The sequence below is a fragment of the Diadema setosum genome, chromosome 22 (genome assembly GCF_964275005.1).
Source record: "Diadema setosum chromosome 22, eeDiaSeto1, whole genome shotgun sequence".
In the NCBI taxonomy this organism is placed as follows: domain Eukaryota; kingdom Metazoa; phylum Echinodermata; class Echinoidea; order Diadematoida; family Diadematidae; genus Diadema; species Diadema setosum.
In genome coordinates this window covers 15,118,806-15,143,682 of record NC_092706.1, presented here as the reverse complement: position 1 = coordinate 15,143,682, position 24,877 = coordinate 15,118,806, and the positions used below count along the sequence as shown (strand labels likewise).

The 24,877-nt window shown below is 37.8% G+C and overlaps 1 protein-coding gene across 1 annotated transcript in view; it reads right to left on the bottom strand.

Annotated features, from left to right (window-relative positions):
- LOC140245448 (epsilon-sarcoglycan-like) overlaps positions 1 to 24,877 on the bottom strand; it is a 107,774-nt gene that overhangs the window by 25,119 nt on the left and 57,778 nt on the right. Inside the window, exons 6-9 of the mRNA XM_072325027.1 lie at positions 20,888 to 21,044; positions 20,210 to 20,406; positions 16,876 to 16,899; positions 5,353 to 5,502 (exon numbers count right to left, since the gene is read on the bottom strand). Of these exons, the coding sequence (XP_072181128.1) occupies positions 5,353 to 5,502; positions 16,876 to 16,899; positions 20,210 to 20,406; positions 20,888 to 21,044 (528 nt within the window). The remainder of the gene's footprint in view (positions 1 to 5,352; positions 5,503 to 16,875; positions 16,900 to 20,209; positions 20,407 to 20,887; positions 21,045 to 24,877) is intronic.

Below are 24,877 nucleotides of genomic sequence, written 5' to 3'. Positions count from 1 at the left end.
GATACCTTAATATCAGTCTTTTTTTTTTAATCCTTCACAAGCAAGGAGACAGGAAAAAGAAAAATTGACCTGGTATATCATCACAACTATTCCCTTGGTGCTTAGGCTTCATATAATGCTTGAAATTCTGAATATTGAACTACTTCTTGAGTTATCATGGGTCAAACAAGTAACTTGAAACAAATTATTGAAGAGCAGATAATATCTATCCTTTTTTTTTTTTAATCCCTGACTACAAGGAGACAGGAAAAAGAAAAATTGACCTGGTTTAACATCATCACAAGTGTTCCTTTGGTGCTGAGGTTTCACAACTTTATCAATTCATTCAAAATTTGGTGGTATGATGCGACATGTACGCAAAACTTGTGGACCATCCTTGTATCCCTGAGAGAGATTCCACGGAGACAGACTCCATTTGAATCTGGCTGCTTTTATATCATAAGACGTTGTGTAATGTATATTCTGGCTGAGTCAAAATGTGCATATGTTCACTTTAATGCCCTGTGTGTTTTTACAGAGAAAATTGAACTTGAACTTGAACTTTGTTCTGTTTAACTGAAAAAAAACAACAACACACCAATAAATCTTTTGTACATATCTTTTGTATCTTTTGTAACAATAACAAACAAAACTGAGCTGATTGAATGCAGGGTAGTCAAATTGTTCACAGTTCCAAGCCTGTTGAAAGTCACATGAACCCTTTGTGTACAACATGGAGAATACCACAGTGCTACTGTGGAATAATGTAACAAACTCTTAGAACAGAAGATGGTAGGGTCAAAACCCATTATATGTACATATCAGGATATACTGCTCTACCTACCATGTCCCTCTAGGAATCTAAATGAAAAACCTGCCAAAATTGAGTCATAATGATGATAGGGTACTCAAGGAAAAATAAAACTGCGCTAAAACCATTTAAAAGGTTACCCTTGGTAAACAAGACAATATTTTTTATCACTATTAATCTTATTCTTTATCGTCCATGTACACCATGTACACAAAGAAAAACCATAAGGTGACGAGTACACTATGTTGATTTGAACTGAATTGATTCGTTATGTGACTGCAATGGATGCCAGGAAGTGATGAATGCTTGTTAGCAAGCAACCAAACGAGCAAAGGTTTAAAGTCCCCTCCGAAGAACCCTGCAATGAGAATGATGTGCCGTTGCAGCCAGGGTATTTGAACTGGGGACCTTGATGATTGACATAACATGGTCTGATCCATTTAACCACAACAGCTCCTTTTGCTGCAAATTGCTTTCTTGTTTTAATACAAAATTGTAATTTCTTCATACAAACACATATGAACACCACTACTGATTACTTATTGGCATATAGATAATTTCACATTTTGAAGCATCCATTATAGTTCCAAATATTGGATCTTCAGGGTGCCTCCTACATAACCTTGTATGGCCTTTACCAAGTATTTTGTCATTTTGAATTAATTTTTTGTTCCATATAATCAACAATGTTTTGTGGTCATCAATTAAGTCGAACCCTTTTCCAGTGCTTAGAAAGCCCTGGAATATGAACTTTTTAATATGCATTCATAAAGCATCAAGCAAACTGGTGTTTTGGGTTTTGATATTAATATTATACATTTGATATAAAAGTCACACATTTAGAGCTGGAAAAAACAAACATTACTTCTAATCTATTCAAGACCCTTGTTATGGAGAGCTAATGAGTCATTTAAAGGGACGGCACAGTATTGGTGGAGATGAGAATTGGGCTTTTAACTTTTTGCGAGATGCCAAAGAAACACTTATGATATAGTACAGAGCATACCATTAAAGAGGAATTCAAAGTTTATTTGATAACTAGAAATGTCGCTACGGCGACTGGTGTATGCCTCCGCCATAATGCATGGTTCTCCTAATAGGTCTATAGTACAATGTCTTGACAATGTGTGATGACAGTTTCACACAATTGGCAAAATATCAAAATGACAGGTTTGCCACAAATGTGCTGAATGTTCACTTTCGTAGAACTAGGTTCAATTGGATGAATGATTAAAACGTCAGAGTGCAGGTATTTGGGGGAACTGATGATTTTTACTTGACTTTTGACCCTTTTATAAGTTTATGCATTGAGTAATTTTCAAGGTATTGAGAAAAAGTATAATTTCAGTATCAAATGGTAAAATAGTATTATCTAAACCTGGCCTTTGACCTTTGACCTCACAGTTCCAAAGAGAATCACTGTTAGGTAGAACATGCATAAATATGTAAGTTTCATGATAATACCTTGAGTTACTTTTGAGATATGGAGGAAGAAGTGCAATTTAGCACTTTCACTTGACCTTTGACCTTTTGGCAAGAAACTTCCCACAGAATATATATTGGGTTATACATGCATACATCAAGTTAAAAAAAAATCCTTCAGGCATTGCATAAATATAAGGAAAGTAGTGATATTTTGAGGAGTTGACCTTGACCTTTGACCCCTGACCTTTGACCCATGACCCCCAACTTCCCTAGATAATCACTGCCCATCGGTACATGCATATATACTAAGTTCCATGAAGATACCTTGAACCATTTACGAGATATGGAGAAAAACATGAAATTTCAACATTTTTTTCACAAAATAACCTGACCTTTGACCTTTGACCCCATGACCCTAAAATCCAAACAAAGTATCATCCCCCCAGGATATACACTCATACCAAGTTTGAGGCAAAACCACCACACGGTTCTTGAGATATCGACAAAAACAAAACGGGACGGACGTACGGACGGACGGACGGACGACCCGAAAACATAATGCCTCCGGCCACTTCGTTGGCGGAGGCATAAAAATCGGGTTTGGAATGACTGAAACCTCCAAAAACAAAGTGAAACAAAGCGATCATAATAAAGTGTGGGTCCTACACTTTATTAGAATCGCTCTTTTTTGGATATCTCAACCATTTCAAAACCAATTTTCATGAAATAAACGTTGAATTCCTCATAGAATTACATGCTCTTTCATAATTCATAAGAGGTTTCTCATTATCTCATCAAAAAATGTTAGAAACCTGAAATTAGGTCTCAACCAAAACTATAAGATCCCTTTAACTTTATAAGCATAACACTATTATCAGCATTACTGCTTAAACCACTGAATCACCTGTCCATTAAACAATTCAAGTTTCCTGTCATTGGCTGTTGTGTGTGGAGCTCAAACTGATTGGCCTACGTAGAGGAAACAGAACTGGTATAGAGAGCTCCATGGCCTGCTTAATGTGTATGTGTGTGTGTGTGTGTGTGTGTGTGTGTGTGTGTGTGTGTGTGCAGAGAGTGCCACTAACCCACTTTATCTCAAATCCCTGGGAAATCGTAGCTATTCATTGACCCTCACTACCTAATGCTTGGTATCAATGCTAGCCTTCTGTCAAGGATGTTTGACCTATTTTCCTTGTTCCGAAGGAAGATAACCTTATGACATGCATCAGTCTGAAATAAGACCCCACTCTGTCTTCTCATAGATTTCTCTTGATTTCAGGCCATTTGGTCACACATTCTCCTTTTCTCACTATTTTCTGAATGCTCCAGCTTTTCATAATCCTTTACATGTTAAGGCATATATGTAGCTTTTACTTGCAAAACTATTCAGGCTGTGAAAGTAAGTCCTCTCCCAAACTTGACAAACAATGTAAGTTTAACAGACCCCCCCAGTTGTAACAATGTGACAGTTCCATAAGATGACTATTTTACAACTTACTGCAATAAGATGGACTAAAAATTGCTATAAAATGACAGCTAGTTTCAGGATTTCACTACCCCTAAGTGAAAAGGCATAATTGGCAAACATATAGCACAGTATGATACTAGTATACCAGCCTTAATTTTTTCTGATACTCTTCTTTTTCTCCATTACTGCCACTTATAACGGCTTTGCATAACCCTCTAACGAACGGCTGAAATGCCCTGACTTGCACTAATCTGGGAGATGAACAAACCAATTCATTTTCTGACAGATGCATATAGGTGAAACTGCACGGACAAGTGGGACAATAAATATGGTTGGCAGAGTCTGAAAGTCAGGCTAACGGGATCATAATTACTTCTGTGCCGGTAGCTTTGCTAATATAGTGACAGGAAAATGTTGTACTACTCCGTCCTTGAACTGCATTAATGCTCACAGTTACAAGTTAATCACCAAAGCAATCTGACTGGAATAACACCGTTTGGATCATATCACATTCACGCAGTGACTTCTGATATACAAGGGGGGCAACCACATACCCTGACAGTTCAGGCTATTATAATGTATGTCAACTGATTACAAGCATGAAGGCAAAACATATGCTTGTTTGTGGATCTCTGCATTTTTGCAAAATTGTGACAAATCATATACGTTATTACAGATGCATCTTTAAATGAAACTATTTCTGTTTGTAGTGCTGTGGATAAAAAAAAAATAGTTTCAAGCTCTCTTCTCCACAGTCTTCCTTTATCTTTTTTCCTCCACCTCCTCCTCCTTTTCTCATTGTGTCTCGTTCTCTCCATCCATCTACCTTATATCTACCCATATCTCTGCCATGATGTCAAAATGTGTACTTTGTTACCTCTGTTTCAACTGCTAAAGGATGGAAACTGAATGACCAAGGTTACAGAGAGCATCGCTTCATTGAGAATCTCTTTGTCTCCAGAGGTGTCTTCATAGGATATGAAACCAAAACCTTAATGTGCCACTTGTTTCTTCTGTTTTATAGCTCTACTGAACACAGTTCTTTGGATGTGAAACTGCAATCCACGCTCTCTACCAAGTCCCTCCCCCCCCCCCCCCCCAAACTACAAAATGTGCAACTGCTGACCAGGAGGGGAAGTTAGTAAGCTCATCAGTCAGGACCAAAAGGTGAGAAATAATGAATCCCACACGTTAGACTGCACAGCCAGAGCAGCGAGATGAAAGGCCAGCTGAGACAGAAAAGGAAATGACACTGTCTATATCTCGCCCATGGATTGTTTCACTACCTCGGCCACAAACGCACATCACCAAACACCAGGACAACGCTAGTCGACTAAAGTGGATATCATTACCGAGTCCAGGCAGATAATAAAACGCGGATTGAAATACCCTCCTTTGGTAATGAGGGGACAAAAGGATGACATGCCATGAGTGTTCTCTGGAATTGTTTGTGCTGCCGTGACGTGATTTACCACCACACAGCTGTATCTCTATATTTCCAGTGAGTAAAGTACCGTGGGAATGGATATATCATATTTACGCCACACTCCACATCCAGTGAATTGAGAGGGAATATGCTGAATTTGATCACGCTGTGGATAGAGGGAGAATAATCGAGAGGAAATATAATCTGCGTGAAAACATTTTTGGAAAAGTGAGTTTCGGATACCTCGACCTGTTGTGGGGTCTCTGGCTGGCCACAGTCGGAGTGCCGATCGGAGTGAGCGTGGCGACGGAGGCGGTGCCATCTCGACGATTGGACATAGTGCGGAGGTCACGGCTTGCCTGACGTAGCGTGCGGTGATGGGCCAGCTGCATTCTACCAAGAATGAAGGGACGACAGAGAAAGACAGGTAGAAAAAAAACTTTTCACTTGTTTGAACACCTGCCATTCTACTAGCACTAACAGTTTCTCTAGACCTATGAAATCAGCTCGGTCCCGTTTCATAAAACTTATATCAGTGACAATTGCAACATTTCTGTCACAAATTTGTTCTTAGCCAATCAGATGAAAGGATTTCAGCAGCTTATAACAACTATGACAACTAGTCACTGATAACAAGTTTTATGCAACGGGCCCCTGGTGGACCAATTAGCTAATATCCCTCGATATGCATACTTCAACGTATCAGTTCTTGATGTCTGATTGGTCTGTAAACATAACAGAGAAGACTCTTGTGTGTGACAACAACTTCCAAATATGGAAGGTTTGATTTTCTTGGTCAGGACATGAAGAAATATTACATATTTCATTGCTGAGAATATTACTGAAGTGATTTATTTTTCCAATTGGGCATTATTTCTCTTTTTAACAACCTGAAATTGCCACATTACTGTCAGTGTTCTAAAAATCATTAAGATTACAAATAGCCTTCCATAGATGAGATATTCTACTCTCCATTATGATGCTGTAGTGAACTCTTATTGGGAATACTACTAGCATCTACTTGGAGAGTTCTTTTCATACTACAACAACACACATATATATTTCACAATGAGTATAGAGCTTCATTGGTTTAGATTTCATCCGAGTTATAAAGTACATCTGGACATATGGTTTGAGTTGCACTGACCCAGAAAGGAAATGTGCAATTCCTATCTCTTTGCATTGCAGATTTTGTTTTTTCAAATACCTTGAAAGCTTTAGGCATTGCGCCTATGCAGATTCCCATACTCCTGGTTGAACCCACCATCACACACACACATTTAAATCATCTCTATTGCAAAATACATCTACAGCTTAAAGATCATGGGTGCCCACTATCAATCATGTTAAATAAGACAGTTGTCCAAAGGTTGATATATTCCATTTGCTCTTTAACAAGACCATAGCATACATGTACAAATACAAATGAAATAGCTAGACAGAACTTGTTGCAGGATATGATGTTTAATACTTACTGTATTTGCATGAAGTAAAAAAGAAATGCTTATCTCGTCATCATGCACACTCTATTTCTACTTCTAAACCACTATGTACACCAACCCTCTACACTATACCTCTGTCATACAACCTTGTACACCCCTTCACAAGCAGAAACCCTTTAAAGTGAGACACCATTACATGCAGCAAAGGATAGTTTGCAGGCCCCTCAGAAACCTTTTTCAATATCTGTATAGAAATACTCATATTACAACAATCATGCCACCAAAAACCATTGCCTTCAAGCTGCACACATTTATCCCACTCAGTTTCCATTAGGACATTGTTATAATTATATTTGTGTAATTCTTTTTTTCCCTGAATTCTGACAGAAAATTCAAACAATTCCCAAAGCACCATTCATATTTGAATGCAACTGAATACATGGACATGTGAATTTCATTGCACAAATGATATTCACATAAGAGTTTTGAAATGTATTCATGTTATACAAACCTTCTCTCTCCTCTGTCGTCGCAAATGATTGTACTTGGCAGATTGAAAGAAAGTTGTATGGCTCAAATCAAAAGTTTGCTTCATTGTACAACACATCATTCTATACCCTCTTCTCTCTCATTCTATCTCGGATACATGGAGAGAAGAATAGACTGACAACTACACATATTAATACTGTAAAAGTGGTTTCTTTCGCGTACAGATACTTTCGCGGTTTCCATTGGTGCCGACTTTATCACGTGTGTTTAAATTCGCGGTTGGCAAAATCTGTGAATTTACAGTCGGCGAAAACTGTGTTATTTTGTACGTGAAAACCCAAATTATAATCCAATTATTCTTTTATTTATTAAATAGAAATTAAAACAAAATGCAGGCTTACCTGAAATCCCGTCTCTCGAGTACTTTATAACATGCTTGTACCTACATTGCGCGGTATCGCTGTGTGTGAGTGTTGACCATCAATACACTCAATGCGTGGAATCTTTGTGTGTGCATGTTAAGTTTCGCATGACTTTTCAAAACATTTTCGAGTGATGTTAAATTTGCGGTTCAACCTCAAAGCGCGAAAAGCGCGAAAATAAAACCACCGCGAAAGAAACCACTTTTACAGTAGCTAGCTAGAGAGATAGAAAGATAAGATTGATGGATGAGATTATCTGATAGAGATATAAAGAGCAAATGTATAATCAAGGAGAAAATAGGAGTGAGAAAGAGAGAGTTATAGTATATCAGAGAAATACAGAGTGGCAGGGGGTTTGATTGGTGAAATAGAAATAAAAACATCAGAAGGTATTCCACCATGAATCTACAGGTGATAACATTCCTATACAGGGTATCCTTTTCTGTTAGAACTTCTAGCTGTTGTTCAATTAGATGTGGTATTTAGTATTAACTGGCACATATTAAACTTCAACCTAACACCAAATATCTATTACCACAAGATTGAAAACTGTTCACAGGTGGATGGTTTCTGAGTGTCTGTGAATGCACAAGACATCTATTTAGCAAGTCAGACAATTGTCATGGACGTCAGACTTCTTTATCAATTTGAATTCTTAGGCATATGTAAGGCAAGTTTAAATCAAAATGATTCAATTCAGTATGATTCACTTCAATTTTATACTCACAATAAAAGAGCATGATAAAGAGCTTTAACAATGGTATACTTTAAAAATTTGAGGAATTTTCTACAAATTGCATACTGTCAAAGTGGATATTTTCTTGCGAGTATTTTTTTTTTCTGCGCTGGGCTGGGTAACATGAATTTCACATATTTTTAAAGGTAGGGAATCCCATTTGCATGCCTTAAATGCAGAGTTGTATAAATACAGTGGTATGTTGAAGAGAGTATCATTTTAGAAACTCCCATTAAGTATTGAAAGTGGAAGGCAACATTTAGTACATTTTTATTGATCGTTAGATTTTGAATTGAATTTTTTTCGGGGCTCACCGTAAATTCCAGTACTTTACTAGGCTACCTTTGCAGACCCATGCACTGCATGTGTGTCCATCATGTATATTTTGTGAAGAAAGTTCATCAAAACTTACAAACATTTCTATATACATTCTTGCCATACACTCTATATGTTATTACATCAGCTCTTATACTTTTAGATTTGTGTTTATAGATAAAAAAAAATACAGAAGACTGCAACAAAAAGGCTTAAGTGTGGCTGACACACAGAACTACTGAGTAGTTGAGTTTTGTGCATTATTCAAATTGTAGATAACTGTTGACTTCCAAATTTCTCAGCAGTGGCCTAAACAAGTCCCCTGAGGTTCATATTTAATGTTTTGCTGCATTTTGGGAAGTCTGTAAAAGGTATCCTCTACCTTTAATTCCACATCAAGACATTCAGTAGTGGTACATATTACTAGCAAAAATATTTGCATGCTTTTATTTTCACGGTAGCTTCTGGTTATGCAAAATTGGCAAAAATTTCCACATAAACAGTAATAAATAAGATTAATATAAGACTGCTGAGAAGTGGTCACAAAAGCAAAGGAGATAAATCAGATATTCAGGCTCACCAGATGGAAGGATAAAAGCATGTTTTCAAGTCCATGTCACAGCAATTTGGTTATAAAAATACTGTTCAACCAAGAATTGTCTCTTTAAGAGAATGTGAGTTTCCTTGTTCTGCTTGAGCCTACTATGATGTTTTGTGAATGAGGGCTTTAAACTTGAAAGATGACAGAACCACCTGACCAGGGAAACATGGACAAGAAGGTCATTCACCTCCCAACATTACCGTCTTTATCAACACTGGGTGGTCTGATTGATTCCTAAACGGAACGCTTGCCCAGTCATATCACCTTCTCCATCTCGGCACTCGAGTTGCTCAGGACCTTGTTGCATACGCAATGGGAGGGCCCATCTTGCGAACGATCTGTAGCGCTTAATTACCGTCGAGTCCTCCCTGCCCATAGAGGGCTCCCTCCTAGCAACCATTTGACTGGGTCCATTACGCATATCAAGACATCCCTTTCCAAATTGGCACTATCAGGTCTCAATCTGGGAATTCGATATTTGGGCTTGGAGCCAGGGAAAAACCGAGTCTGATATTAGAAACACGGTCATATGTGAGAAAACCACTGAAAATCTTCCCTGGAAGGAAATCGTAATAAAGAATACAGATTGCTTGATGTACTGCTGTTAGATTCAAGTTGCAGAAGGTTAACCCTCTGTTAATAAAGATCTTATATGCAGTCCAAATTATCAAAATCTCCATTTATTTTTCAAGCTGCATTTGCAGTCATCATTCTACAAATTGCTACCAATAATCTCTATCATAATTACTATTTCTCATTCATTCTATTCCTCAGAGATTAGTATGCCTCCTTATCAAAACAATAATATAAAGCACTCTCGTTCAAGTTCAAGTTCAAGTTTGTATAACATTTATTTTCCATCTTTTTTTCCACGTAGGAAATCACATGCATGAAATTACATGTGATTACCATATTCTCGTTACCATATTCATTAATGTATTTAACTATCTATGAGGGCTGAGGGATTCACATTCAAGAATAAATCTGCATATGATATGATATGAAAATGATAATGTTAATTAACACCAATTAGAGCAAAAACAAATTTGGTCTACAACAGCATGCTGAATTAGAGCTAGTTATTTCTGTAGCACTTTGGAAGGCATCAGAACACGATTGGAAATGATGACTAGAAAGACACATTTCTCCTGTCCTTTCTTAGTTTTGTGATCTAAGATGAGTGACACGAAGCCTTAAAACCTGGTATTTTATTACACCAAGGCCTCTGGTTTTTCTTCATGATATTTCTTGCATGGCATGGGTATAAGACATGAATAGACACTTTTATTTTACCTTTTAATACATTAGTATACTAAGTATATGCTCCTATTACTGCAATAACACACCATTTACTGATGCACATCTAGAATCATGTACAGCACTGTATTTTTATTTTTTTTCAGAAAATAAAGGATGGTTGATATTTAAACTAAACTATAAAGCACATATGATCTTCAGGTGGTCACTTGTAAAATGCGAGTGATTCTGTCATGCTGTCCAATAAGAAGTAAGAATACCTCAGTACGTTGCCATGACAATCATAACTGGAGTGTCAGAACCCTAAAGGATATTGGATTACCCATAAAATAAAGAGTTCTTGATGGAGCGGGGCCGAAATATTTCTGACCCCTCTTTAGCTTCTTCCGTTCAGTCAACAGTAGAGCTGCAAACACTGGAAGTGATTCGTTGAGGGCAGCATCACACCAAGCAATCGTGCAAAATTTGGAGTAATTGTCCGTGTTAAAAGTGCAGTGGGTTGGACAACATTTGATGATGGATTAGATTCAATGCCAGGCAAAGGGAACTGGCTAAACAAGAGAAGTCCTATGACAGATATCTCAGCAACTGCAAAGGGTCGATAGTGCACAACCTACAGGAAATTTGGATTAGCATGTTACAACCCAGAGCTTTACCTTTGGCAATGATCTTGAAGTGTGACAAATGTATCACAGAGAGAAAAATATAATTGTTCTTAACTTCTTTGATCAAATCTATAACCCAGGGCTTTACCTTTGGCATTGATCTTGAAGTGTGACAAATGTATCACAGACAGAAAAATATTGTTCTTAACTTCTTTAATCAAATCTATAAAAGTAAACAGGAAGATGGTTGTTGCTTGAAAATCTCCTAACATACAGGAATTTCAAACTCTAAATAGTTATAAAGATTGAGCTGACACATTGGAGAACTATTCAGTGAGTAATACATTCCTTGGTCCAGACCCAACAGCTATATTTGTGCTTTTACTTTTGAAGGAACACAAAGCTGGTGTGTTCTGGACTAGAAGACAAAAGGATGCTGAAATTATAAAAAACTCAATCTCTTAAAATTAGTTTTTCCATCACAACCTCTGAATACATCTACCCTGACATTTCAGAGAAAAGAAAATAATAATATTTCACAATATCAGAACCTCGGCAATAACTTCATCTATTGAATATCTTCAGATTCTGGCAATGGGAATAAAAAAACTCATCTCTCACTTAAAAGTAAATCATAGTTTCTGCATGCCTGCAAAAACTGTCAACTTTTGCTCTAAAATGGACACATATGCATAAGAAATGTGTGAAATAATGTTGTGATAAACAAATCCACTTGGGTGTCGATGAAAATGTGAAATACTAGCCAAAAAGGAATGCCAGAAGTATTGTGATCTCAGAGCACACGCGATCGTGGTTGCTATGTAGTGTTTTATAATCGACCACAAATACAAACTGTATGTCCATGGCAGTATGCATCAATATTTTGTGTGAGAGTGAATTGCATGCAGGTTATTGGGAAATATCACCGCTAAGGCACAATCTATCATCATGTAATGTTCTACCTAGCCACTACTGAATGGGGAGGGCACTCGATTATTAATTCAGGAATAAAAATTGTATTATTACAATCAAGACTATTTTACATTTTTGATCTCAAAATACTCATTATCCTAGCAAATTGTGTCAGCCAGACAAGTTTCTTGGTAGACCCTTTTGAAGTATTGCAAGCAAAATCTAACTAGGCTTAATGGAAGATGAATTTTAAGCCCTTACAAGAACAATGTTTCACTTTCAGGCATCTCAGATTCAAAGTCCCAACTGACTTTAACACAAATGACATTGATACTAGCAATGACAATGTTAATGACTCTCTCAAGAATAAATGCTGGATAGTTAGTGCAATTAATTTCATAATTAAAAAGCCTTCCAAGGTCTTGGCAATCAACTATATCACGACAACTTATGTTAACCTATTAATCTTTGCACCATTGTGTTCATAAGTTTGTTCAAAGTTCATAATGCAAGGCTTAGGTTTGAGACACAGAATAGGAACAGATATGTAGACTGTAGACTCATGTGTACTCATACAAGGCAGCATTAAATTTGCAACACATACAGAAATAAACTAGACTGCCTTAACCCCATGAACATCATAGGCCTGAAGTCTTAATGACTTTGAACATTTAGTTTGTCCATGGGACTGAAAGGGTTTAGCTGCAAGGTACACGTACAATGTATAGCCTCTGAGAAATTAGTTAACCCGTTCCATACTGAATTCTGAAATCCCCATAGACTTAATATGCAGGTCACCAGGTTCCCATATGGAGCAGGTTAACACAACAGAGTGAAGCATTGACTCTGTACACAGAGACAAGGAAATCTCTCTTCTTTCTCTCTCTCTATCTCTCTCTCTTTTTTTTTGAGAAGACAATGATCAAAGTTTTTTTTTCACCGTCATAATAAGACATGGAGCAGAAACATATGTTCCATGGAAAGAGACAGAAAGAGCACAGCTTTGCTTCATGAGGTGCATTCACCGTGGAATTACCATGGTATCCAACCAATACCAAGATAAGTTGTCGTTACTGTTCTCATTAGTGACTTATCAAAGTAATACAGTGTTTTCAGCCTAAAGTATACCTCTCTAAGGTACTGCACATACTGGATGCATACTGTAAAAGAGGATATTTTCGCCCGACTAAATTTTTGCACTTGGCAAGGTAAGAAGAGTTTCGCATGTTCTTAATTCCGCGGAATCAAAACATCAAATACTGGAACATATGGCAAGTAAAGATATTTGCGTGCTTTTACTATTGCGCAGGTTTCTGGTTGCACGAAATGCAGGAAAATTTCAACATCGCCAAAAACTTCCACTTTTACAGTATCTCCTATTGGGAGTAGACAGGAAGTGTATCAGGCCACATAAGAAATATATAATGTAGTGCAATGGGTGGCATTTTGTGATGTGATTCACAATCAAAGCTTGCATGCATATTCCACATGAAGTTTGATTTACGTACCACCCCAAAAACCATTAATATGGTATTTTGTGAGATATCTTATGAGGTATTTGCATTCACATTGTGACATAAGGCGTGATATACGACGGCATTTCACCTTATGTGTGAATGGGCCTATCTGGGCTGCTTTTTCTTTTGGAGCCTTACAGGAACTGGAAAAGAAAGGAGTGCCTGCAGTGGTTGTACAGATTACAAAACACTGACCTGAAAAGAGTTAGCTTACAGGTAAGATTGGATGGCTTCTCATATATCTTATAATATTTGATGTGATACCACAAGTCACATCTCACAGAGTCACATGCAGCTAATGAGGCAGAACAGCAACGAGGTAATTTCCTGAACCTCGGAGAGCCGGGTGATCTGGACTGGAGATAAGACCAGCACGGGGTACACCACGGCAGCCTGGTAGGAGGTGACACAAAGCTGCCTGTATCAGATTTCAGCCCCCCTTGTTCCTCTTCACAAATACGATCCTCTCCAATAGTTTCCTGCGATCACAAAGACCTGTCCCGTGCATAACTCATTGGATGATGCTCTTAAATCAGTTGTTTTTCTCTCCCTCCCACCAGTTCAACATAATCTCTCCTTCTTTCAGAGATGTTTTAGTAAGGAAAAGATGGCATCTCTGAATTCGTTACCCCTGGAGATTAATGTATGAGCAGGGAGTTAAGCTGGTTCCTTAGAGACTTCCTTCAGAGGGGGCTGTATTACCCCATTCAGCACTTCCCGTCTGGGTGGATCACCCCCTCTCCAAAGAGTCAATGAAAAGACTCCATGATGACAAATAATTCAGATATGATCGTTGGGGGAGATGAGATCAAAATCTTGTTGAAATACCGTCGCCATGCGAAGGCGGGTAAGAAGGTAAAAATGTCGGCAAGCATTATGCCTGAGAACAGGTGGGGGAAAGTAGGGGAGGGGGAGGGCAGGGGGAGGGCAGGGGAGGAGGAGGGCAATATATATGTCTAGATGCACCTGATTGGTCACTGCTTTCAAACACTGATGGACCTTCTTGTCCCAGCTCTTATTTTCTCTGTAAATCATTAACATTATCATTAGTGGATAAGATATATTCATTATTGCCTGTTCATTGATCAGGTCATAGATTTGAATCCTGCTCAAGTATGTATGACCATGATTTCTTTTGTCATGGCTACTACAATTGTAATTAAACACCGATCAACTCAATGCTAAAGGTCGATGTAGGGCAACTTGTCAATCAGTTGCAAATCATTATCTTCTTATCACTAGATTGTTTCTTTCTCAAGTGAACAGTGCAGACCCATACACAGTCTGCCATTGGAGATTCTTGTTCAGAGAATTCATGGGGGACTTTGGCTGCTGAAATTATCAACTTTTCATCATGAACTGATACCTCAGAGTTTCACTGCAGTTTCACTGCAGATCAGATGGAACTTGTTGAATTGATCAAATCTGAAAGAAATTTACAAAAAAAATTTGAAAAAGATTGAGAGCAACAAAACCCTTTAATCCTGAAATTTAAAAACATATGTTTTCAATATGAGAATGAGTTACAATTTGCACTATTATGAGGCTTTGGAAAATACTGCAACCAAATCAATTATACAATGAACAGCTAGGAGACCATCTACTCTACCTTATTAACCTTTGATAATAAATAATAAGGATTAAATAAGAAAGAAGAAAACCACAGAAATGTGGTTTCTGACACTTAATGGATTTAATGCCTACATTAATCTCAAACAAGTGGAGGACAATCAAAGATAACACAACAGCTCACTTTCAAAGCAATGTACTCAGAAGATATACAATACAGTGTAATACACACCAGTCATTCATCTTCAAACTTTCAGTGGTAATGGGTAGGTTGTGTTGGGAATACGAAAAAGATAGCAGCAGAGGGTATGCAGGTTCACAAAGGCTGTCTGAAGTCATAGCATGCCTGTAGTGCTTATCAAGCCTAGCATATATCCCATTTCAAACATACAAAATCTAGCACGCATCCCGTCATTGCTGATGCAACTACTCCGACCTCTAATTGAATTATCATGAGTATTATCCATTACCATCATCAACAAAAAAAAAAAGAAGAAACCTGCAATGATTACAATAACCTTGTTTGATGACTCGTTAGATGACTCCTTTAACATTTGAAAAACTGTTTCATCATCAATATCGAATACAGATCTAGTAGCAATATCAGCAAAGTAGTAGAAGAAGTGGCAATAGTAGTGAAGAATTGAATACAGCTCTAGTTGCAATAGCATCAAATGTAGTAGAAGAAGCGGCAATAATAGCGAAGAATCAGGCTTTAACAGTACCTTGCAGAAGGACATATGACAAGAGATTTAACTGATAAAGAATTCACTTAATTAAGCAAATTCAGAGGTGTTACAACTATAGCAAATGGTGATGACAGTGTCAGTGTTTAGAGACATGTAATGCATGAGCAAGATGTTGATTGCATTTTTACATATTTCTTCTTTAATTTAAAAAATCACCCAGAAAACCCAGATTGACCTCAACTGCTCGGAATGATTCGATACTTTCATCTTTACCTTTGCTAAGCTGCCCACCTAATCCCCGTTCCTCGCCAGAGGGGCTTCTGTTTACACAAGAGGTACAATGTAAACACTAGGGGTGGTGTGTGCTTGTGTGAAAGAAGATATTAATTTTAGCTTCATCACTTTAGGGACACCATAGTCTAGACCCAGGATTAGCCTGCACAAATCTCAATGCTAGAGGGAGGCAGACAATGTCAGGTCACTTCCTCCCACCGGTGGCGTCACTTGGTTTTACTCACGTCATAAGAATGCTGCTTCATGTATGCAATCCATGCATTCAAATACTTGGCAACAACAACTGAAACATCTTTCACGTAGCACCACAGACCACTACAAAGACTATGAAACTGGACTATCTGAAGACATTAATTCTCGGTATTTATCCATGACTAAAAACACCTTTAGAAATCATAGAGAGACAGACAGATATGTGGATTGACAGAACAGTGAATTGAGAGAAGAGATTGACATGATCAGGAAAAAGGAAAACGAACACGATACCACATTTACACTTATCTGTCATTTACACTATAGCAACATTTCAACACACAAAATATATTATTGCCATGAGACTTTGACTGACATTATGTGTCCCTCTTCAAACATTGACTAGGCTGGACTTCAACATCACAAGACTATTCTGGAACAAATTCAAAGACTCAACAAAAATTCAGGCATTGTATTGCTTCATGAAATATTCAAAATGATTTTGAATTGTGTCGATCTGCCACCTTTGTGGTGTACAGTCCTGTATTGTGATCTTCCTTTTTCTTTTTCTTTTTTGCTTCATGACAGATAACATAAATGATACAAATATATGATATAGATGCATATGAAATTGTTCTTTTGTGAAGACATTATTTCTCTGTATTCATACATGAGGCAAAAGAAATCATTAGGGAATTAGGATAGAAGAAACATTATTTGACTTACTCAGGTGTATTGTCGATGTCCTTCCTGTAAAGAATGGTAAAAATGAGGGAGAGAGAGAAAAAAAAAGTGGCATGGTTATACGAGATTACAATCTGAACAAAGCTGAGATCTTGAAAAAAGAAGAATGATACATTGTAATGTCAAAAGTATCGCTGGGCTATAAAATTATACTGAACAACGATGATGACAACGACGGCGACAAATACACAAGCAATAAAAAAGAGAGATATATAAGGTTACCATAAAATGATTCTTTCAGCTCATGCAAGTGACGAGTCTTGTTTTGCAAGACTTTCTAACTTTGCCCCTAACAAGAGAATATTTAAAATGAGAGAAACACTATCACGGTGCCCAAATACACGATTCATGCTATTGAATTTCCTGTGTGAGAGTTAAGGGAACCTTAAAGGGAGTGCATATCAAATTTTTGAGTCTAAAGACGGTTGCCATGGTGATATATGCAGTTTGACCAAGCTCTCATGAAATAGCATCTCAGTGCCCTTGCATCCTTCTGACCACCGACATTCAAATAACATCTTATCCTTTTATTTCTGACCTCTGTTTGATCCTTTCCTTGCCTGAAGTGTTACTGTAAAACGAGGAATGTTCGCGCGTATTCTAATTTCGCGAACTTAGCGAGAGCCAAGATTCGCGAAATTGAAATGCACCTGAAAGTTCTTATCTACACTGTATGCACTGAATGTTAGAGGCAACTCGTGAAAATTTCATGCCGCGAAAAAGGCCGTCGGCTCCAATTCGTGAAAATATCATGTTTTATAGTATTCTAGAGACACACACAAAACTCTACGGAGCAGCTCTTTGCATTGTGCAGAAAACACCACTTGCTGAATCAAAAGACATTGAGAGCATGAATGACAGTCATGAGGAACAAAAACTCATTTTCTTACACTTTCATTTTTGTTATCCACAATAACACCTATCATTTGGCCTTTACATATTTGGAAAACAAAAATCTAAACTACAAATTACAAAATGAAACATTGGATGAAAAATCTTTTTCAGTTGTTTTATGAAAAAGAATTTGGCAAATGTAATTGTTAAAGTTGTTATGGCAAGAAGGAAATGAAGTGACAATGTACTGATAAACTACATGTATGCCCAGTTCCTTTCCTTGATCAAATACTGCTGAATATTTAGTTGTTACATATCTTTATGGTTTGAAGTTTGTTTGTTTGTTTTTTTAAGCTGTGCTAGAAAGCATCCACTTACATATTGAAATGAATCAAACCTACAAGAAACATTTGAAGCTCTAAAGAAAAGAAAAGAAAAGAAAAGAAAAGAAAAGAAAAGAAAAGAAAAGAAAAGAAAAAAGACATGGATCTACTGAACAATTTGGTGGTGTGGTGATATACTGTATATGACGAATATTTCACGAGGTTTTTATTTTCGTGAATTTCACGAGTGAGGTGCAATTCGCGAAATTAAAGACACACGAAAATATTGACTCTGATCAAGCTATGAATGTCACAAACATGTATACGTTTCTCCATTCGGTACAGGACTCCACAATCGCGAATTTAACCATTCATGAAACTGTTTGGAAGTTCCGATTCACAAAAATTTAGACTCGCTAAATATATGGCATACACTACATGTACATATAATTTTCAATCTTTTGCTGCTTCAAAGACAAAGTGAGTGTGAGGAAGGTAGAGAAGAATTTTTGACAGAATGTACCCTTATTCTGGTTCTTCTCTGCTTCACACAGAAATGCCTTTAAGTCCTGATTTACATCTGGGAGTGTGCGGCCTGGATTCTTTTCATTACCAGCTGCGAGGGAGCCCTAACTTTTCTTGGCAAGGCAAGAAGTAAAGGAGGAAGCTGGATTACTAGGGGCAGGCAGAGCCAGGAAAAGTGGGATTAAAAGCAACAGTTAAAGAAAAAAAAAAGATGCTGAAAAAGAGCGAGGAATTTCTGCCAAGTTTGCTTCCCTGCCAATCCACAAAAAGCACACTTCTGCGGAGTCCTTATCTCAAACCTCACACGATACACACACGCTGCGGCGAGTGCGTTCATTTCGTGCCCTTCCTAACTGTTTGCTTGAGGAGCAATTTCAAGGTTGATTGTATGACAAGAAAAAAAACAACAAAAGTTGAAGGATGTGATGCTGATGTGCTTACGATGCAGTAATCATCCTTCTGACATTTCTTTTGAGTAACATTTGATCTCCCCGCAGCATTTTAGTTACATCCTCTCCCAGATAACAAAGGAAAATGAGCAAAGAAAGACAGAGTGAGGGAGAGAGAGAGAGATAGAGACAGATAGACAGACAGATAGATAGATAGATAGATAGACAGAGAGAGGGAGAGAAGAGAGAAAGAAAGAGTGTGGTAATCTATATGTGACTCATCTCCAAACTAAGGCTACTCTACTGGAAAGACTGACAAATTCTTTTGTCAACTTCTAAGTTGCAAGGCCCCTTGGCAGAGCAGTTCTGATTGAGCAATAAGGGCTTCCCTGCTAAAAGAAAATGGAAAAGATTAATAGATAAACAGATCTGTCAAACTACTTGACTTGACTTTTAACCCTTTCCGCGTCAGTGAATCAAATGAGAACAATTTCACACACAAATTTATGGACAGGATATTGATGCGGCACGCAGAGGGTTAAAGTGAAAACATAGTTCTGGTAAAGGCTTGGAAACCCGTCTTGCACCATTTCATATTTGCTTGCAATATATCAAAAGAGTCTACCAAGAAACTTACCTGGCTGACGCCATTTCCCGGGATGATGAGTTGTTTCGGAGTATTTTGAGATCAAAAATAAAAGTCGGTATACCGACTTTTATTCCAGAAGGACCTGTCTCAGTGACAACTCGGCCCTATTTCAGATCAATTATACGCAGTTCGTGATCGCTATTATTATGTACATAGGCGCACGTTTATTTTGGATGCGCATCAAAGAGGTTCTTTGATGCGTGCGTTGTATCAAATCGGCCCATAACTTGCGACCAACCAGAATGCGAAGTGCTCCCATAGTACAACATTGTAAAATCCAGAGGGAAAACTCGGCCTCACCATCAAAGTGAGGCCGAGTTGTCCCCCGAGTCCGAGTTATCCTGACCCCGATCAGGTAAGTTGCAAACATTTTTGTTTGCAAGTTGAGATGCAAACATTTTTGGTTAATATTTCGCATTTTCGTCATTACCAAGAGAATATCTTGTTATTACAGCATCATTTCACACATTTCTTAGGCATACGTGTACATTTTGGGGTGAAATTTGACAATTTTGCAGGCGTACCAGAACTATGTTTTGCCTTTAAGGTACCCCTGGCCTACTTTTCACTGGGGATTTCCCATTAAAAAATCTCACCTTCCCCGCCGTCCACAGCACATGACATAACCCAGGATGAGAATGAGGCAGAGGATTACAGCACAGGGCAGAACCAGCAGCCAGACGAACTCAAGAAAGTGGTCGGAATCCTCCACTGTAAGCAGAGGGGGGTTGTACTCCCCTCCCAGAAACACGGCCGACATGTTGGACGTCGGCTGGGCAGACTTGACCCGAGACTAGGGAAAGATGTTAACAAATGACAGAAATAACATGGAAATATGAATAAACATCTCCTTGACATATTGACTGGATTCACAATATCTATCCTCTTTCCTTTAAGGACGTTTAAAATTGTTCCTATACAAGTACTACACTAACCTTCTTCATCTCGGAATATCCTCTTTCCTAAATGGTCAATAAACATTCCCAGTACCAACTTACTTTGGGATGCATGCTATTCATTCCCCTCTTCTCAGGAGTATAAATGAAGATATTATTCTCAATAATCAATGATTTTGTGAACATTGACCACCATTTAAAAAAAAAAAATACATACATATATATATTTTTTTATTCTCTTTTACCTACAATGCAATTAAAGCTAAAAGAGATTCACACTCTTCAGACAGTGTGGGAACCCAAGCCCTGAGAATAAAACAAGAATTAATGGCATCACATATCTTTGATCAAATCTAAACAAAACACATAGACCTTTACCGTGGATACTTTGCACCAGTCAATGACAAAGTTTGGTAAGAATAGACCATTCACAGCAGGGGTGTAAGCTCCACTACTTTGGCAGGGACCAGTAGCCTCAGATATTATTGTCGTCAAATTCCCAGATTCTTGTTGAGATCCAACAGTGACTTGCAAACTGAAAGAAGAAAAAAAAACCAACAATCCTTCATTCATTTTTTCCCATGTTGAAAGTCATCAAACAGAAAGCACAGTGTAGATGGTTAGCAAGGTCAAATTACATACAAATATGTATATCCAGTTTGTACATAAACACAATTAAGCAAATTATGCATTAACAATACAAAGTTAATAGTGACAGTTACATTATACTACCAAATGTCTTGTTCAAAATACCTAAACCAAATGACAACATAAAAACCCCCAAAACAAACAATTACCTACACAAAAGCAAAGTATAATCTAATGTACCAGGTACATGTATAACAACCCTCCCAGTAACTACTGTCAGAGTTTGAATGTTACATTGCGAACATACAGGGGAGAGTTTAGGTCATGATACAAGAGAAACCTCAGAAGGACATTTTTTTACTCTCCGTATTCGGTGACCAGCTATTACATTGTACTCTCTAAGATACGGTGTACTTTGTTAAATGCAAATATTATACTTGCATTTAACGAAGCACATTATGTCAAACCAAATGAAGAGTATCATATTTGAGAATATCCTTAAATCTTGAAAGATTGACGGAGATACACGCTGTAACTAAGATATCAGACTCTCAATTTTCATATTAACTCTAATTCAAGACACCGAATATTTTGGCCAGGATCACCCGACAATTGTATTTGTCTCTTTTTGTTGTTGTTGTTTACTTTACAATTCATGTAAATTATGATTTTACCCTTTGTGTGCTAGCTTTGAGAGCTGATTAGCAAAGAAGACACCATAGCATTATACACACTGTCCAAAGTCTCTACCACAGATGTACAGGCTAGTCAAGATACTGTAAAACAAGGAATATTCGCGTGCATTTTTATTGTCGCGAATTTCGAGAGAGCCAAGATTTGTAAAATTAAAATGCACATGAAAGTTCTTGTCTTCACTATATGCATTGAATGTCAGAGGCAACCCGCGAAAATTTCACGCCACGAAAAAGGCCGTCAGCTCCAATTTGCAAAAATTTCATGTTGCGAAAATATTGTGCTTTACAGTAATGCCTGTTAACACTATGTGTGGCTACTTCAACCTGTACACGCCTATACAGGTGTACTGCTAGGAATTTACTGGTTTGCTTTAATACACATATCAATCCATCTAAAGTGAAAACTAAACCATCTCTATGACCTTCCCCTTGCTAAGCAGGAATTTGTGGTTTTTGTTCAGAATCAAAGTAACAGTCACGAAGATGTAAAGAGTGACCTCGGGTACAAAAAAAAAATGACGTCAACCGCAGTAGCCAAGAATTTGACGAGTCCCGAGAGCTCAGTTTGCTATATCCTGATAGATCCCTCGAGTAGTGCGTAACATTTCACTTCTAAAAATGTTTGTGAAATGCTGCGGTGAATGCCCTTCTTGAAATTTCATGTTTCGCAGTGTATCAGACTTGCGATAATCACTAGTTTTGATTGTTGCTCTGAAAACAGAGATTCCGCAAAGATACATGTACATCACTTAGAAGATACATGATGCAAAGAAACAAGAGGACATCCACAACACAGGGCAATGTGGTACCAAAACTCAGCAATGAACACAAGTTTCTGTTTAATAAACTTCTTCTTCTGTCTTTGAGCAACGTGCAAATTGGCAACCCTCCTCGTCCTTCCCCACTGCTGATAAGATCCAGTGATCACTCCCCCTACCATGTCCCCTCAATGCCGAGGGGAAAGGGAAATCACTATGGATTGTGTGACTCACTGGAAAGAAATGGTCGCTTCCTTCAGCAAACATTGTGCACCTTGTTCTCCCAATCACTGCGGTTGAACCTAACACGCTATAAAAGGTTGTCTTGTCAGGAACTGCACATTCACTAGGTCATGACATGTTACGGTGGCCTTGAAAATCAAAAGTTTTCTTACTTGGGGCTGTGCTTTCCTCTGTATCATATTAACTCCTTCAATGCTAAACAAGAGCAGTTCCAACAATTTTACGTTTGTAGCTGCAATCACTGGATTATCAATCAATATTTCTAAATCAATGAAATTTATCAATCATCATCGAAACCACTGAAACTTCAAAATTCTGAAGCCATCTTTCAAGTGATTGATCAATTAATCAATCTACCAATCTATCTAAGATAGAGAAAGGCTTTCCCTATCATATTCAACAGCAAACACTTTAACAAAGAAACTATTTACTAGACAAATTCAATTTGTGACCATGAGACTGCAATTACTACTAGAATATTTCCAAATTACAGAGAAAATGACAAGATATATTCAATGTCCAAGCAAGGCATTTGGCTTGATAGTACCATTTGATTTAGTCCCCACAACATCTTTTCTCCACATAAATTCATCTCTTTCTTCAGTGGTGATTTTGGTTGCTACACTTGCTCATTTGTGTTGCCTAAAATACTTCACAATTACACACAGACATGTTATGATGTTTCATAATTTGAAATTGAATACTTGTGGTTATGACTTTACTCATTTCTTTTTATGGTTTTTGTCATGAGATCTATTTCTAGACAAAACCATTGAGAAGTAACAACTTCCCTCTTTGAAGGAAACGTTGAGAAAACTTGCACACAGACGTGTAAGAAAAAAACAAAACAGATTGTCTAAGAAAGGAATGTAACTGATTCTGTTTCCGAGGATTACCCACACAAATTACAGCTTCCTTCAGATCATTATACAGCAAAGTTTAACTACCTTTTGACAGTGAAGCTAGCTGACAGTTTGCTTTTACAACACTTGGGTACAATGGAGCTAAATATGAGGCCAGCCGTAATTTGTGTGATTTCCAGGGATTAGTGGTACAAAGTGTGGGCTTCCTACAAACCCACATCCCCTGTGCACAGCGCTTTGATTGGTCAAAAGTTTGACAAGGTCAACAGGACTTACTGGCTTCTGTCAAATGTGTCCACACATACAATTATGGGTCACAAGGCATGAAGATCTTGTAATATTACTGTTTTTATTTTGCAACTACCACCATAAAAAAGTTACAAATTTCAACATTTACATGAAAGAGTCAGAAAGAAAGCATCATTTAGAGCACATGAAGGAAGTGAATGCTTGCTTATCTTCTCTTATTTCTTATGTATCTAATTTCCTGAAAAACTCAAGAATTTGCTGGACAATTGGTTACGACAAAGTGAAAAGAGAGAGTATAACATCTGGGGAAACAGTGGAAAATGATTGCAATGTGTCATGAGATATTCACACGTACAATATGTAGCTCTTGTATAAATGGTATTTATCAGTGCTGTTTTGACAACAGAGATCATGCACTGTTTGGTATCAGCGTTCAAAGCAGAAGCTATGAAACTCATTAGGCGCGGTCAGACTGGCAAAATATTGAGAAGTTTAACAATGTGAACTTGTCGCAGTCTCTCATCGTCCGGTCACATTGGCAGCCAAACTTCTCAATCTTTGGATCGAGAAGTTCAGGTCACTAGTGCGCATGTGGAAGACAGAAGAAAGAGTATGCCATCTGACAGCCGGTGATTGTGACGTACTGTAAAATGAGGAATTTTTGCGTGCATTTTAATTTCGCGAGAGCCAAGATTCGCGAAATTAAAATGCATGCAAAAGTTCATGTCTACACTACATGCAATGAATGTTAGAGGCAACTTGCGAAAATTTCATGTTGCGAAAAAGGCCGTCGGCTCCAATTCACGAAAATTTCATGCCGCGAAAATATTGTTTTACAGTAACAATACACTCCTGTACATCACAATGACCGCACACTTCGGAGGCACCGCCTGCAACCAGGTGGTTGACTGGTCACGTGACAAAGATCGCAAAGTTTCAGTTTCTTGTGGTTCACACTGGCAAAAGATCGAC